The sequence below is a fragment of the Rhamphochromis sp. 'chilingali' genome (genome assembly GCF_963969265.1).
Source record: "Rhamphochromis sp. 'chilingali' genome assembly, chromosome: 8".
NCBI lineage: Eukaryota > Metazoa > Chordata > Actinopteri > Cichliformes > Cichlidae > Rhamphochromis > Rhamphochromis sp. 'chilingali'.
Genome location: NC_137935.1, coordinates 22,104,169 through 22,118,734, shown reverse-complemented (window position 1 = coordinate 22,118,734; position 14,566 = coordinate 22,104,169). Strand labels below are relative to the sequence as shown.

The 14,566-nt window shown below is 38.3% G+C and overlaps 1 protein-coding gene across 5 annotated transcripts in view; it reads left to right on the top strand.

Annotated features, from left to right (window-relative positions):
- gria4a (glutamate receptor, ionotropic, AMPA 4a) overlaps nt 1-14,360 on the top strand; it is a 123,926-nt gene extending 109,566 nt beyond the window's left edge. For 2 of the 5 annotated variants that reach the window (XM_080888817.1, XM_080888819.1), the window contains 3 exons: nt 3,454-3,568; nt 5,158-5,295; nt 10,943-14,360. In XM_080888817.1, coding sequence (XP_080744943.1) covers nt 3,454-3,568; nt 5,158-5,295; nt 10,943-11,107 — 418 coding nt within the window. In that variant the 3' untranslated portion in view covers nt 11,108-14,360. Of the gene's footprint in view, nt 1-1,491; nt 1,607-3,453; nt 3,569-5,157; nt 5,406-10,942 lie in introns of those variants that run through there. The other 3 variants (XM_080888823.1, XM_080888818.1, XM_080888820.1) reach the window with 3 other exon arrangements.
- Nucleotides 14,361-14,566: the final 206 nt, after the last annotated feature.

Sequence of the window (14,566 nt, the reverse complement as noted above, 5' to 3'; positions counted from 1 at the left end):
TCCACCAACAGGCGGGGTCTTTCTGTGTGGAGTTTGCATGTTTTCCCCGTGTTTGCGTGGGTTCACTCTGGGTACTCCGGCTTTCTCCCACAGTCCAAAGACATGCAGTTTGTGGCGATAGGTTAATTGATTAATCCAAATTGCCCATAGGTGTGAATGTGGGTGCGAATGGTTGTCTGTCTCTGTGTAGCCCTGAGACAGACTGGCGACCTGTCCAGGGTGTGCCCCGCCTCTCGCCCTATGACAGCTGGGATAGGCTTCAGGATAAGTGGAAGTAAATGGATGGATGGATGTTTGCTATAAATCCAGGATGTCAAACTGATTTTACATTATGGGGCACATATGTCTCGCTTTCATCATAAACAGTCCAAACTCCCTTTTCTGTCAGTGTAAAGATGTTTAACTACACATTTAATCCCATTTAAAATAAGAAAAAGAAGTTTAATTTCAATTTGATGTCTCAGTTGTTCTACATGATAAAAAATTGCTGCTGTAGTAAATGAAAGAAATCTGTTAGCATAAATAAATAAATGTGTAAAATTACAGAAAAACGTTCATGTGGCTCGCTACACGGACTCTACTGCAGTTACAATTACTGGAGAGTAATTCATAATTAATAAATCATCATTAAGAAATATTTCTAATATAGAAATGTCTTTGTATTGTTACTTTGGCGTAGTATGGCCATTGGGGGGGCAGAATCTGGCCCTTATGTTTGACACCCCTGCTAAAAACTGTGTATTGATGAAGTAAATTGCCATTCAAACAGATTCAATTAATTTTTGTTCTTTTTTGCATGGAAAATTTACATGTAATTAAATTACTTAAACATAAACATTTTAGACACTCGAGGCCACACACTGCATGCACATCTACAAAGAAGTATTGGCAAGTAATGATTTTGTATTTCATTAAAATCATGCTAGGTATACAGACAAACATACACTGTACGGATGCCAAATAGTTATCCCTGTGTCCCTGAATTTTGTTTAGAGGTCAGTCCCTTTAACAGAGTAAGCAGGGCCTTAGGAAACTGAGGCCACAGAAACACAATGTGCACACACAGAGCAATAGGACGACAGGGGGGCAGCAGGAGGGGGCAAGTGCCTCATCAGTACACTACAGAGACCTGGTTAACACACTATATACCAGTAATCTGACACTCACTGTGGTAGCATCTGATTTTAGTGCAGCCAGATACAGAAGAGTAACGCAAGAGGGTTTTTTTTGTAAAACCACAAAACAAATTTGGAAAAAATTCCAGAAGTAAGTCAAGGAGTGATAGTAAGGGAGAGCGTTGTCCGGGGTGCGGTTTTCCCCCTCTAACTCACCTGTATGTGTGAATTCAGCCCATCCTAATTTCTGCTCCCTCTCGTCCTCCTTTTCCCTTTCCTTCTCCTGACTACGGTCCCCCGTCCATCTTGTCTGTTTGTCCCTCCATCCTCTGCTCTGACCAAACTATCTTATCTGTTCCTCCTTTTTTACTTAAAGAAACGCGGTCAACCTGGCCGTGCTAAAACTCAACGAGCAGGGCCTGTTGGACAAATTGAAAAACAAGTGGTGGTATGACAAAGGAGAATGTGGCAGCGGGGGAGGGGATTCCAAGGTTAGCCCTCTCTGTCTGCCCCCCCCACCTCCAGGTGACAGGGGCTGCTCACCAGCTGAGTGGCTCGCGACAGCCCCCGTCCTGGGAGTGTAACACATGCATCTGCCCTGGCAAAGAGTCACGCAGCGTACAGGGAGGATAGAAGAGATAGCTTAAATCTCTTGAGACAACCTGCAGTTGCAAAAATAGGCACATGGTTGCACTGATGTCCACGGTCTGTGACTTTATATATAAGTTCAGACACAATGACAAATGCACTTTGAAGCTTGTTGATACACATACAATGAAAACCCCTGAAATAACTTCTTTTTAAATGAATCAGCTGGCTGGACCTGGTAGAGACCCAGAACCCGATTGCTGGAAAATGTAAATATATCCTACTTTCATTTTGAATCATCAGGGGGGAAAATGCTCATTTTCTTTATAATGCATGGAAAAATATCCCTATTCTGAGTAACTGCCAAAATAAATCAAGCACATCTCATGAAGATAACCATTTTAAAGGTGCTTTGCACTGAACTGGTAATGTCCCTCTGACAGGACAGAGTGCAAAGTAATGGAAAGAGGTTTCCCTGATGGATAGCTGGAATAATAAAGAGAGCAATTACTGTCAAGACGGGAATATTTGCCCCCTAGTGGCAGCTCTGGGAAGAGTAGAGAGAAAACAAGCAGTCTAGTTAGAGTCAAATGCAGACACCCCCTGAGAGGCTCAGTTTGACTAAAGGCAAGTGGAGAGATGAATAATTAATAAAACCAAAAAAACCAGTCACAGGATATGTGTGATTTCAGCAATTTGGAACATTTTTCAGCAAAAAAAGTTCTATAGTGTGATAAAGAGTCAAATATTTTAATTTCTAAAAGTATTCAGCTAGATCTTTAACAAAAGTTTCATTCCTTTAGTCAGTTTGAAAACTGAGAAATTTTAAATGCCGTCTATCAAGTTCATTTGAACAGGAATAAATTCTACATGCTTGTTAGTGGCTGTAATTAGATACAGGCTTTGAGCTAAATGCATGCTAATTAGTTGTTATTTGTCATGTAATTAATATTAATTATTGTTAGTATGCACAACTATATAAACTATTATTGAAACCATCATTAGCAGTGTATATATTTAGATTTTGTCACAAATCAAAACACTGAATAAATAAAACTTTGACTCTGTGATGAATTATTTCAATTCATCTTTAGGAACACAAGAATTTCATTGCCTAGTTTCATCCAAATATCATAGCAGTCCATCGATTTTAGTCACAGCCCAAAGTGGTGGACTGGCAGTAGTCTTCCTGTTAGTGTATTTCGATGATGACTGATTGTTGATGACTGCCAACGGATTAACCCTTTGATGCTCACCCCAAATTTCACAACTAATGGGGTCAAAACAGTCAACCAACCAACAGACAGAACTACCCATTTGTTTTCTCTGATGATATGCATTAGGGAGAGTTTAAAGAAAAGATCATTTCTGCTTCGACGCATGCAAAGTAAGTTTGCGAACTTCTCACTCTCCCAGTTGTGACACAGAGCTAGCCTGATGCCAATAGTCCCGGTTTAATAGTAATTGCCTCTGGATTGTTGTAGGTTGAGCTGGGGCAGCATGGGTGTGTTACCTGAAGTGACAAAGGTGGGTCCCACTCATATGTCTGTAGCTCGCCTTAGCTCCTCGCTCCCCCCAGCCCCTCCTCAACGAGCATACACACATGTATTCAGTGGGATCCATGCTAGGTCACTCAATCTAAGCAAAAGTTTTTCTTTGTTACTGAGATGTGCAATGCAAATGAGAAATACTCTAATAACATAAAATAACATGACCTATGATGTTATTTATGTTATTTTTACACGCGAAGAACCCCAGTAAACCTTGCAGTTTTGAAACTGAGCGAAGCAGGCGTCTTAGACAAACTGAAAAACAAATGGTGGTATGACAAGGGAGAGTGTGGACCCAAGGACTCTGGAAGTAAGGTCAGTCTCACGCTGCTGTGGCCCGCAGAACGCTAGCCTGAAACTCTCATCATGAATACTACTGCAACTACTGTCTTAGAAATAGCATTTTAAGCACTTTAGATATTTCTTGAATGTGCTCCACATTAAAATTAAAAGAGTCTTTTTGGATGGTGGACCACATTTACCTCATTTTAAATACAAATGAAGACAACAGTCTTCTTCAGTCTCTGTAGCAATCTGAGGCAATTCCATCTTCACATCAGTTATGTTGAAATATATTAAAATATGTAAAATCAACAATCTTCACTTCCATGTTTCTATTTTAATCTCATATGCTAGTCCATTCCACATGAGAATGGCACTGATCCTTATGCATCAGCAATATTAACTTGTTGCAATTACTGTCTCCATTTTATATTTGAGATTTAATCAGGGACCAGCTCCCTTGTTTTCTATTAATTTAAGAATGTTTCCATAATGTCTAGATATGTTATTATTTCCTCAAAACTTATATTGAAAGAAGTCAGTCAAAATAAAAAGCAATGATCAGCAGCTACACTCATTTGACTGGTTAAATTGACATGCTGTAAAATCAGTTCTGGAGTGTGCCAGGAGCCCAGCTACACAAATATATATAAATTTTTAATAAGGTAAAAACAGAATGTTGCATTTATCATTAATAGAGTTTATATCACTAATAAATAATATAATGAGCTATAAGCTAAGCTAAAAACAAAACACAACAAAATTATGTTTCTATATCTATGATTACGCTTTAGTATTTGTATAAATGGATCTAAATTACCAATGAATTACAATTACAAAGCAACTGGGAAATAACCAGGGAGTTCATACTGCATACCTCCCCTGTTAAAAACATTAATCAAAATTATATTCAAATTTTTTCAAAGTTAAACCTAAAAATTGTTGCTAAACAGTTTTGGGGTTTTTTTTGCCCTGCTATAAATATTTGACATGGGAGTTGCTTTAAGTTTTAACTAAAGTACTGGAGCTTTTCCAAAAAATAGAGCAAAGTAAAATCCCCGCTCAGATTAAAATCTTGCTCTACAAATAATTCACTCTTGCTGCACTATTTTGCACACTGTAACATTTCTAGAACTGTTGAATGTTTTGTAGCTGTAGTGATAGATTTGTAGTATAAAGTATTTGTGGAGTAGCAGATGTGGTGGCAGTAGAGATTAAAGTTTTATATGAGTAGTATGTCAGTTTATATAAGTAGAATGTATTACTGTGATCATTTATGATAATACCATAACTTCAGTACCTGTAACCATATAAATTTTTCTGGTATATTCTCCATTTCTCTGTGTCTAACTTACTGTATCTGCTTTTCTTTGTCTGCTTTTTCCCTCATTTTCCCTTTCCCTCTGATCATTCCCTATTCTGTCTCCACCTTCCTCATTGCACCACTCTCCTTTTACTGCTCTCACCTTGAGCCTACTCAACGTCTCACCTCACTTTTCCCCTTCTTCTCTACTCTTCCTTCCTGTCTACCCACCACTTCTCCTCTACCTGTCCTACTACTACTACCCTTTCATCTTTTAAACACATGTTCCTTGAATCCTCCCTCCCTCCCATCTCTTCAGGACAAGTCGTCCCAGGCTCTGAGCCTGTCCAACGTGGCTGGGGTCTTCTACATCCTTGTGGGCGGCCTGGGCCTGGCAATGCTGGTGGCCCTGGTCGAGTTCTGCTACAAGTCACGGGCCGAAGCCAAGCGCATGAAGGTGGACCTTAGCCCCCCCCACTGCCCCAGCCCCTCCCCCAGCACCCAGAATCTAGCCACTTATAGGGAGGGGTACAACGTGTACGGCTCCGAGGGGGTCAAGATATAGGGGTAGGATTTAGAGGCTCCCGTATAGGTGGGGTAATGGTGGTGTTGAACATGGTGGTGGTGCTGTAGATTTTGTACCGACGAGGCTGTCGCAGCAGCCCCACGCAACCGTGTTGTTCTTCATGTGGTGATAAGTATGTGGTCAAGCATTGTGGAACCAATGTACTTTTTAATTTGTTTTTTTATGTTTTCTGCTTCATTTTGGCTGTTTTGGTTATTTATTTATTTATTTATTGGCAGAATATTTTCTTAGACTTTTGGGTTTAAATTTGGTTTGCGTTTTGTCACGGTTACGTCACCCTGGGCTAGACTGGGGTTAGAATTATGTGACCGCAGATTTGGTTCCATCGTCTTTGGCTGCAGATGATCATGATGGTGATGATGATGATGACAGTGGTGGTGATGCTCTTGGTTAATGACTAGGCACCTGCATTGTAATTTTCAGATAACATATTGAAGCCGCGATGCACAACTCCAGCATTAAATACATTTTGATTTTTTAGAACCTTTTTATTTTGAATGAATAAATTAATGAATATATTATTTATTAATTATTTATATATTAATTACCGTAATTAATGGTGTTGGTTTATTATCTTATTTCACATGTGACATCTTGAGTCCCTTCTTTAAAAGTTTCAAGTTTATTACTGCTAAAAACGTCTTCGTTATCCTCATCTGCTGATGTGTTTTCTTGGTTAAACTTTCACAAGGTTTTAGGGATTATCTATTTTCATTTTTTCACCATCCTGAGAGCAAAAGTTTGTTAATTTGGTAGCCCTCATTAAAATCTGTGACTGCTTCCAGCTACAAATTAATTAGCTAGTGTGCGGACACCAATTACTGTGGATTTGGGTCTGACTTAAAATATTTTTACCCAAAATGTGACAGACATCTTATGATGAAAAGCATTATTAAGATATTTATATAACTGTAGATGTCCGTTCTTTCAGCATAACTAGACATCTCATTACTCCCTCTAGCACCACTGCAATACCAGACAAATGGGTAGAGTGGGTTGTTAATAGCACATGAACGCAGATAGAAATTTGTGTTTGGTCCCTCTTAAGACCAGTTAGTGTTGAGCCAATTCAAACTAATTTAGAGCACGTCTGGTCTTCTGAAAGCTTCAGCAAAGTTGCTGCTGCGCCACATTCCCCCTGAAAAATTACCTTAATCAGTAGAAGTACAAATTCTTGAGGGAGATATAAAATGGCAAGGTGATTTTTTTTAAGCCAACAGCAGCTTTTAATTGCTTTTATTTATTAATTTATTTATTTATATATCTTTTGTCTGTAAAAACTTTATTTTTCCATTTATCTTAATTTCAAGTGGAAAGATGAATACAGATATTGACGCACGTAAAAGCTAAATTTTCCAACTACCACATTGTTTGTTAGGTATACCTTTTCAGTTATTATTAACGCAATCCAATCAGCCAATCACATGACAGCAACTGAATGCATGTAGGCAGGTGGACATGGCCAAGACACCTCCTGAAATTCAAAAGTGATTTCAGAAACTGCTGATCCACTGGGACTTGTCCCACACTATCATCCCACTGCTTTGAGTTAACAAGCAACAGTGAATCAAATCTGAAGAGTCTCATTTTCTCCTAAACATTTAGATGGTAGCCTGCCTTGTATCAAAGTTTCATGTTGCTGCTGGTGGTGTAATGGTGTGGAGGATATTTTTTGGCACACCTTGGGAAATTTAAACACCATGTCCAGCCTGAGTACAGTTTCTGACCATGTCCATCTCTTTTTCTGAGCAGAGTGTACCCAACTTCTGATGGCTGCTTCCACCAGTATAATACACCATGTCACAAAGCTTGAATCATATCAAACTGGTTTCTTGAATATGAGTATAAGTTCACTGTATTCAAATGGCCTCCACGGTCATCAGATTTCAATCCAATAGAGCAACTTTAGGGTGTGCTGGAACAGACGCACAAAATGTGCAGCAACCATGTAAAACTATCATGAAAATAAGGATTAAAACAATCTGAGGAATGTTCCCAACACGTTATTGAATCTATGCCACAAGAATGAATACAGCTCTGAACGCAAAACTGGATCCAATCCAGTGCTAGCAAGGTGTACCTTATGAATTGGCTGGTGGGTGTATACTAAGGTACAGGTGAACACAATGGAAATCCTTTGTGCTAAAAAGTATACGCAAACACCATGAGTCTAAATGATCTGTTAATTCATTCCTTTTATTAAATGTGTTAATTCCTTTTGAATTTATAATAGAATAGCCCTTTGTTGTCATTGTACAATACCAAAATATAATATAAAAAATATAAATAGCAGACAGCAGGAATAAATATAGAGAAATTTATACAAAAACAATACAAAGGCACACATTGAAGAGCAAGTTCCAAGTTACCAGTCTCATCTCTGCTGGCTTTTAGTTGATATTGTGTATCATCTACTCTACGTCTCTATTGTGTCATCCAATACCTGGAGTTGTGCATCCTTACTGCAGACAGACAAAAAAGGCACTTTGGCTTTCCAGCTCTGACAATTTCAAAACAGCCCGGTTACTTACTTAGTTTTAATGCAGACGAATAATTGATGAAGCAAGTACTTCATATGGAACAGCTACTCTGTGATGTGGTTGCAACATGACTCATGTTTATTGTTATATAAAGGAGCAATTAACTAAAGTGAACAGAAAACACTGAACATTTCAGTGCGTAGGAAACCATTTAGAGGCATTATGAGGTCATACTTGATGTTCACCTTGAGGAAAGTAGCAAAATCGATACAGAGGATGCAAAAATAAGGAGAGCTAAATGCGCACTGAATGTTGGCTCTTGACATAAACTGACAGTTTTGAATACGATGGAGAATTCACCAAAGACAAACCACTTTCACAGCGGACCATTTTGGACCACACTCAAAAGTAACAACACTGATGTTAACAGCAATTCCCCAAATGATTATGGTCTGCTATCAGTCATACAAGAATATTTCAAAGAGCAGTGGTACCACACAAAAGAAATTAAATGCATAGGTTATTTAAAAATTCCATGTCTTCTCTTTAATTCTACACTTCACAACCCTTAAAATAAGAAAGCCATACAACGGAAAGGGGAATTAAATAATACACAACATTATTTTCAGATGTTATCTTGTAATTCAAGTATACAAAAGTTCACACAAGAACACCTGATTCGAAGTTTAAGATTAAGAATGTACTATTTTTCTTTGCTAGCATCGTTTAAACAGATTATTGCCTCTAGATGTTCAGTGTACTCAGTTTGAAAACCTCTAACATGATTTAGCAGGCGAGAAATTTTAAGAAAACAAAACATCCCAGAGTAGCTCATCTGTGTGAAGTGTCACCCGACTCTGAGCAGTATAGCCAGTCACTCCCTCTCTATGAATTTGAAACCCTGGAAGAAAAATCACTCCTTCCCGTTTTCCCTCTGTCTTTCCAAAGTCCTCACCATTTCAATCCTGTCCTTCCAAATCCACACCCGAGTCTGTCAGGTTACTGAAACCCAGAACCCAAAAACGCATGGTCACCTATGAAATGCAGTTGTCTAAAACACAAACCCTTCTTGTCTATAGTGTACATGTTTGTGGATTGTTGCCTGCCTCTGTATGCTACAGTAGCATTTGCACAGCGTGGTAGCCTCTTAATGAGATTTGAATGTGCAGTTTAAGGTGCTTTCACACCTCATCTGTTTAACGTAATTCAAAAAGAGGATTAGAGCTTTTTTTTTCTAAAATACAAATGAATACTAACATCAAATCAAAACATTTTACATCGTTCTCTAGATAACCTCTAATTTGGTGTCAAAAACAAACTTAAAGGTTTCCTGTGGCGTTTTTTATCATTAGTACCACAATGTATGATTGCCTGTTTTATTTTATTTTGTTTGCATCATGCACAAGAATGCACATGTACTCTTGCTAGTAATCGCTTAGCACAGCAATTCACAAAAAAGAGAAGTGCTAGCAAGTAAAATGTAAATTAGAGTTCAGTCAGCACCACTGTGATGTAAAGATGTTATTTCCATTTGCAGTGGTTTATATTTGGAGAGCATTGCTCTCTTCTGGGACTTCCCTACCCTTTCTCACGCATATGTGGAAAGCATAAGTCAGGGAGAGCACTCCTCCCTGCCGTTTCATCTGCATATAGGAAAGCTGCAGGAAGGCTGAGCACAAGCAAGAGCCTTGATATGGATCTAAGCAGGCATTAAGGACAACAGCAAATTACTGATTAAGTCGGACACAACAAGAAAGGAGGAGATGGATTGGAGGTGGGATGCAAAGCTGCTTGCAGATGCATGCATTACATAGCACACTCGGTCAAGATGTCACATAACAAGAAGCCTACATTCCAGGCTTTTATTAGCAGCTTTTATAATGCTCCCACAGCCTCAATGAATGAAAGTTTTTAAAAAGTAATGAATAAACTTTTTCTTTTTAAATGAAGTTTGTTTACACGAGAACTCTACAGGTCACCTTTAACAAGTGCAATTTCAAAATTTGATATTTTCCAGGCTATTGAACTGAAATCCATGACCCTTTTTTTATTTTGGTTTGTTTAATAATTAAAAAAAGGAATAAGCTTCATGTCTCATATTTGGTCAGCATTTTACAATAAGAGACTTGTTTAGCCACGTACGACTTTACTAACTACTTTAATTTAGGGGACACCTGAAGGGGAGGTTACGGTGAAGCAATCCTGAAGTAATAAGGAACTGCTGAGTTAAGTAGCATCTCCCAGCTGGGTATTTGGTAAATAATCATTTTTATACTATAAAATCCAGCATCAGGCATTATTAGGGTAGAACTGATGAATAACTCATTAACTACTGGGTTGCTCCTTATTCATTCATTTACTACTACAGCTTCTATTCCTACAACCAAGCAATTGTTTGTGTCTCTTATTGTAACGTGTTTTCCTTATATGTTGATCTAATGGTCTTTTTAGAGGGATCAAAAAGATGCTGACTAGAATTTACCAAACCACAGGCTAATGTCTTTGTTACTTTTGTTAAACACCCTTGAATACAAAGACATGTACTGAATAATAATAATAATAATAATAATAACAAGTGTAAAAGGGAAATTAAGTACGTGATCAGTTTGAGAAACGGCAAATGTTTCAAATTTTTATTTGATCAATTATTTAAAAGAAGAATCCATCATCAGAGTTGCCTCTGATTAGCTTGATAATTAATTAAATCCTTTATTTGGTTCCTGTAGCACTGGTTTGCTTATGTACAAACTCCAAACAGCGAAACCTTCTCAATATAATTTTAACTATTTCAAATATTTTATATGTCTACGTGATCGCGCCCTGAGACCTTTTTTTTGTATTTGTGAGCCTAATATGTGTAGTGTGTGTACAGGCACATGCATGTGTAAGTGCTTTTTGTGCATGTGTTTGTACAGAAAGTTGTCGTTTTAGTTGTTGTTGCATTTGCTGTGCGGTGTTTCTGTCTATGAGAGTGTTTTCTTTTTCTCAAACGATATCTCCACTCTGCTATTTCCTCCCCTTCATCTCTCCTCATGTAGCTGTCTTTTTCTGAAGCCATGCGGAACAAGGCTCGTCTGTCCATCACAGGAAGTGTGGGGGAGAATGGCCGCGTCCTGACGCCAGACTGCCCCAAAGCTGTGCATGCTGGCCACGCCTCCCTCCGACACCCCGGCCTTGCAGTGGTCTCCTCTGGACTGCCCTGAAAACCAAAAAACACCTGCCGTGCCTTAACAACACACAAACATACTAGGACTTCGACAAAGACCCAAACACACACTTACATACAAAAAGATCTATATATATATGCTCACACACCCGCACGTACATGATCATAGCAACAGAAGCTCAAATATTCAGATACAGAGAAACACATTTTTACATGAAACACACACACACCGCATCATCATTTCACATTTCCTGCTGCCACTGACTCATTTTACAGAAGACTGATGAATACAACTGTGGAGCGAACGGTGTAGAAACAGAGCAATGGACAACTATGGCGTCACACTTGCCTGCAGCATTCTTTTCTTTTTAATTTTCTTTCTTATCTTTTTTTTTTTGAGAGGATGCCAATATCGCGAGATCATCGAACCAACAGGAAAGCCAGCACAGATTCCCATGAACAATGAGCTGTGAACACGACCATAAAACTGATCATGATGATGACAGTGAGAAAGATGATGACCACAGCCGACTAGAGGAAAAAAAACAAAAAACAGACAACCAAACTACTTAGCTCCCGCTCTCTCGTCATTGGACAATAAGCCACACCCCCTTAACAGCGCCTTACTAAGACGACAAACATTGTTTTCATCATAATCATCATCACGGTCGTCATCAATTTAACTTGCCTGCGAAGAGTGCCAGCTAGTATAACCCTTAGAAGACCAGAAAACTGTAAGCTTGAACATTTGGACTACTCAGCCATGGACTGCTCAAAATGAATGAAAATGCTTATAGAATGGTTTCTCTCCCCAAACCAGCGAGTTAATCAATATAGAACAGAAGTAACCTCCAAAACACAGACTACACAGGGGTTTGTAAAAGAAAAAAAAACGTGGTGATTCATGGAGCCCCTCATCAACAGCATCAACATGACAGTAGAAATTCTAAATAGCAAAGTGATGAGTACTTATTTTGCCGAGTGGGTGAGGTTGATAAATAGAGAAAAAAAAATAAAAAATACATGGGCAGATCTCAAATGGCTTCCTAACAAAGTGTTTCTCAGCCTGACAACTGGGATCTTACAGACGTTTGCAGAAGAAATGAATGAGACGTTTGAAATACGTTGGGTAAAAATCTTTAAAAATGTGGGAACGCATTCATTTTCCACTGTAAAAGGCAACTGATATTTGAATTATAAAGGCCAACTTTGACAATTTCCAATTCAGTTCAACTCAAATGTGCAGTTTGGTTGTTATTTGAGATCCTCCATCTTTTCCAGTCGCTGGGAAAAGGTACCATATCAGAGAGCTTGCTTTTTAAAACTGTTGTAAATAACTGCGTAGCAAAACAGAATTCACCTGTCTTTTTTAATCATCTTAGATAACAATTCATTGCAATAATGAATATAAAAAAATGCCACTACTTGTAATTAAGATGAAATTTTTTTTATAAATCTACATATTATATATAATACAAATAAATAAATATATATATATATATAAAAGCCTATAGAGAGCTATAGAAAACATTGATCACTGATTGTCAGAGGCCATGGCATACATTCTGTTCAATGGCTGTTTTTTGATAACTTGAAAATATTGAAATACCACCGTTTTCATGTGTCCGAAACAACACTGAATGTCCATCTGGCACTCACAGAGACACACACATGGAAACATGCGCACATACATAGTTGCATAGACGCGGTCGGCTCAAACCATAGAACCATTAGTTATTCACTGCTTTACACTGTCTAATAGTGTCTTTACCCCCCTCAAATCTATGTTTTGTTAGCTGCAAAGCCACTTGAAACAATGTAAAAATGCCACTGTTTATGACTGTACGTAGAGGCGGTAGATCAGTTTGACTGCTGTACTGCTGGGAAATAGTTTGGGGCATTTTCAAAAGTGTAGCACTAATGGTGCTTTTATTTTTTTTTTTAATCACATTTTGTCATCGCGTTTCGTTCACATTCATGTTCAAACTGAACGGGTTTGCGCTTCAATAAGTGGACTATGTTTTCCCCCGAATCTATATAGTACGGTACATTTTTGGGGACCTGAAAATAGAAAAATGCATATTGCATTAAAGACCGGTGTGTAGGTGTTAGTGACATCTGGCTGTCAGATTGGAGACTGCAACCAGCAACAAACTTACAGTCAACGTCATTTCAACAGAAAAACACAAAGGCCCTCTGGCATTTGGCTGGTCCAAACCTGGCAATATCCAATGAAGACGAGCTGCTTCCTGTGTATGTATGAAGGGCTCATTCTAGAGTACTGAAACACAGTCATTCCAGGTACAGGTTGTTATATAATGATGAAAACATGCTTAAAGAAGCACTCTAAATCCTGCACACTGATCCTTTAATATCTGAGGAAATCTTGGTAAAAAAATAAGGGAAGTAAATTAGTGCAGTTATTATACTGCAATACAGCTAAAGCATGATGCTTAAGATCTGTGTCATAATGCAGCCCGATACTGTATGTTTATGTTTTTTGCCCTTCCAATTTTGTTATTTTATAGTTTGTCCTTTACCCTACCTCTCACCTGCTTAGGCCATCATTGTTCCTTCCCCACGTTTTGTCTTATCTTCCTTTGGCTCGTGTCTCCCCTAACATGCAAAAAGCTCTGTACATAGCACATCTCAAGAATGATTTCTTGAAAATATTTTAATTTCTTGCCCTAATCCAATGCAAAGTAACAGGCTAGAGATTAATCAAGAACCTGAGACACCGGTTGACAATCTGAGTTTCTTCTAGCTCTGCGTTCTCAGCGTTGCTTTCCTTCTGTATCATAACCTTGTCTGTTGAACTCGCACCTCATCTTGTATTAGTCCTGCATCAGATCTATTCAAGCCAAACAGACAAACACATAAACAGAAAAGAACCTCTTGAATCTACATGTATTTCCGACAACAGATTTAAACTATCCATAAATTTTACCAGTAAAGTAGAAATTTTCTACTCACTTCTCGGCCGAGGGGATCAGGAGCCTGCAGAAGTACTGCACCAATCCAGCATGAGAAAAAATGCTCAAATAGTGGGTTTCTTACAGTTATCACTAATCCAGCTCACTAGACCAGAAACACCAGACACTTCAACCTCACATGATACTGTTGCCTTTTCTTTTTTTTTTCATTAATTTTATTTTTCACCACCAGAGCATAAGATTTTGTGCGAAGACAGCAAAAAGCTGACCGGTGGGTTGTCAATGCTCTGGCTTTAACAGTTTCTTTCTTCCTTTATTTCTTTCTTTCCATCAGTTTTCTTTTTTCTAGTAAAACATCAATGCTCAATCTCCTGTCTCTGTCTGTGCTTATTTATCCAGTAATCTCAATTCTACACCTCCAACAGCAGAACGGTGGATTCATTTTCAACCAGATGATGAAATTGATATTGATCGCTTTATTTAATGGTTTGTTTCACAATGAAAGATCCATAGTCAAATATACTTAACTGGACTGAGGTAAGTACTAACTAAGCAGTATGAAA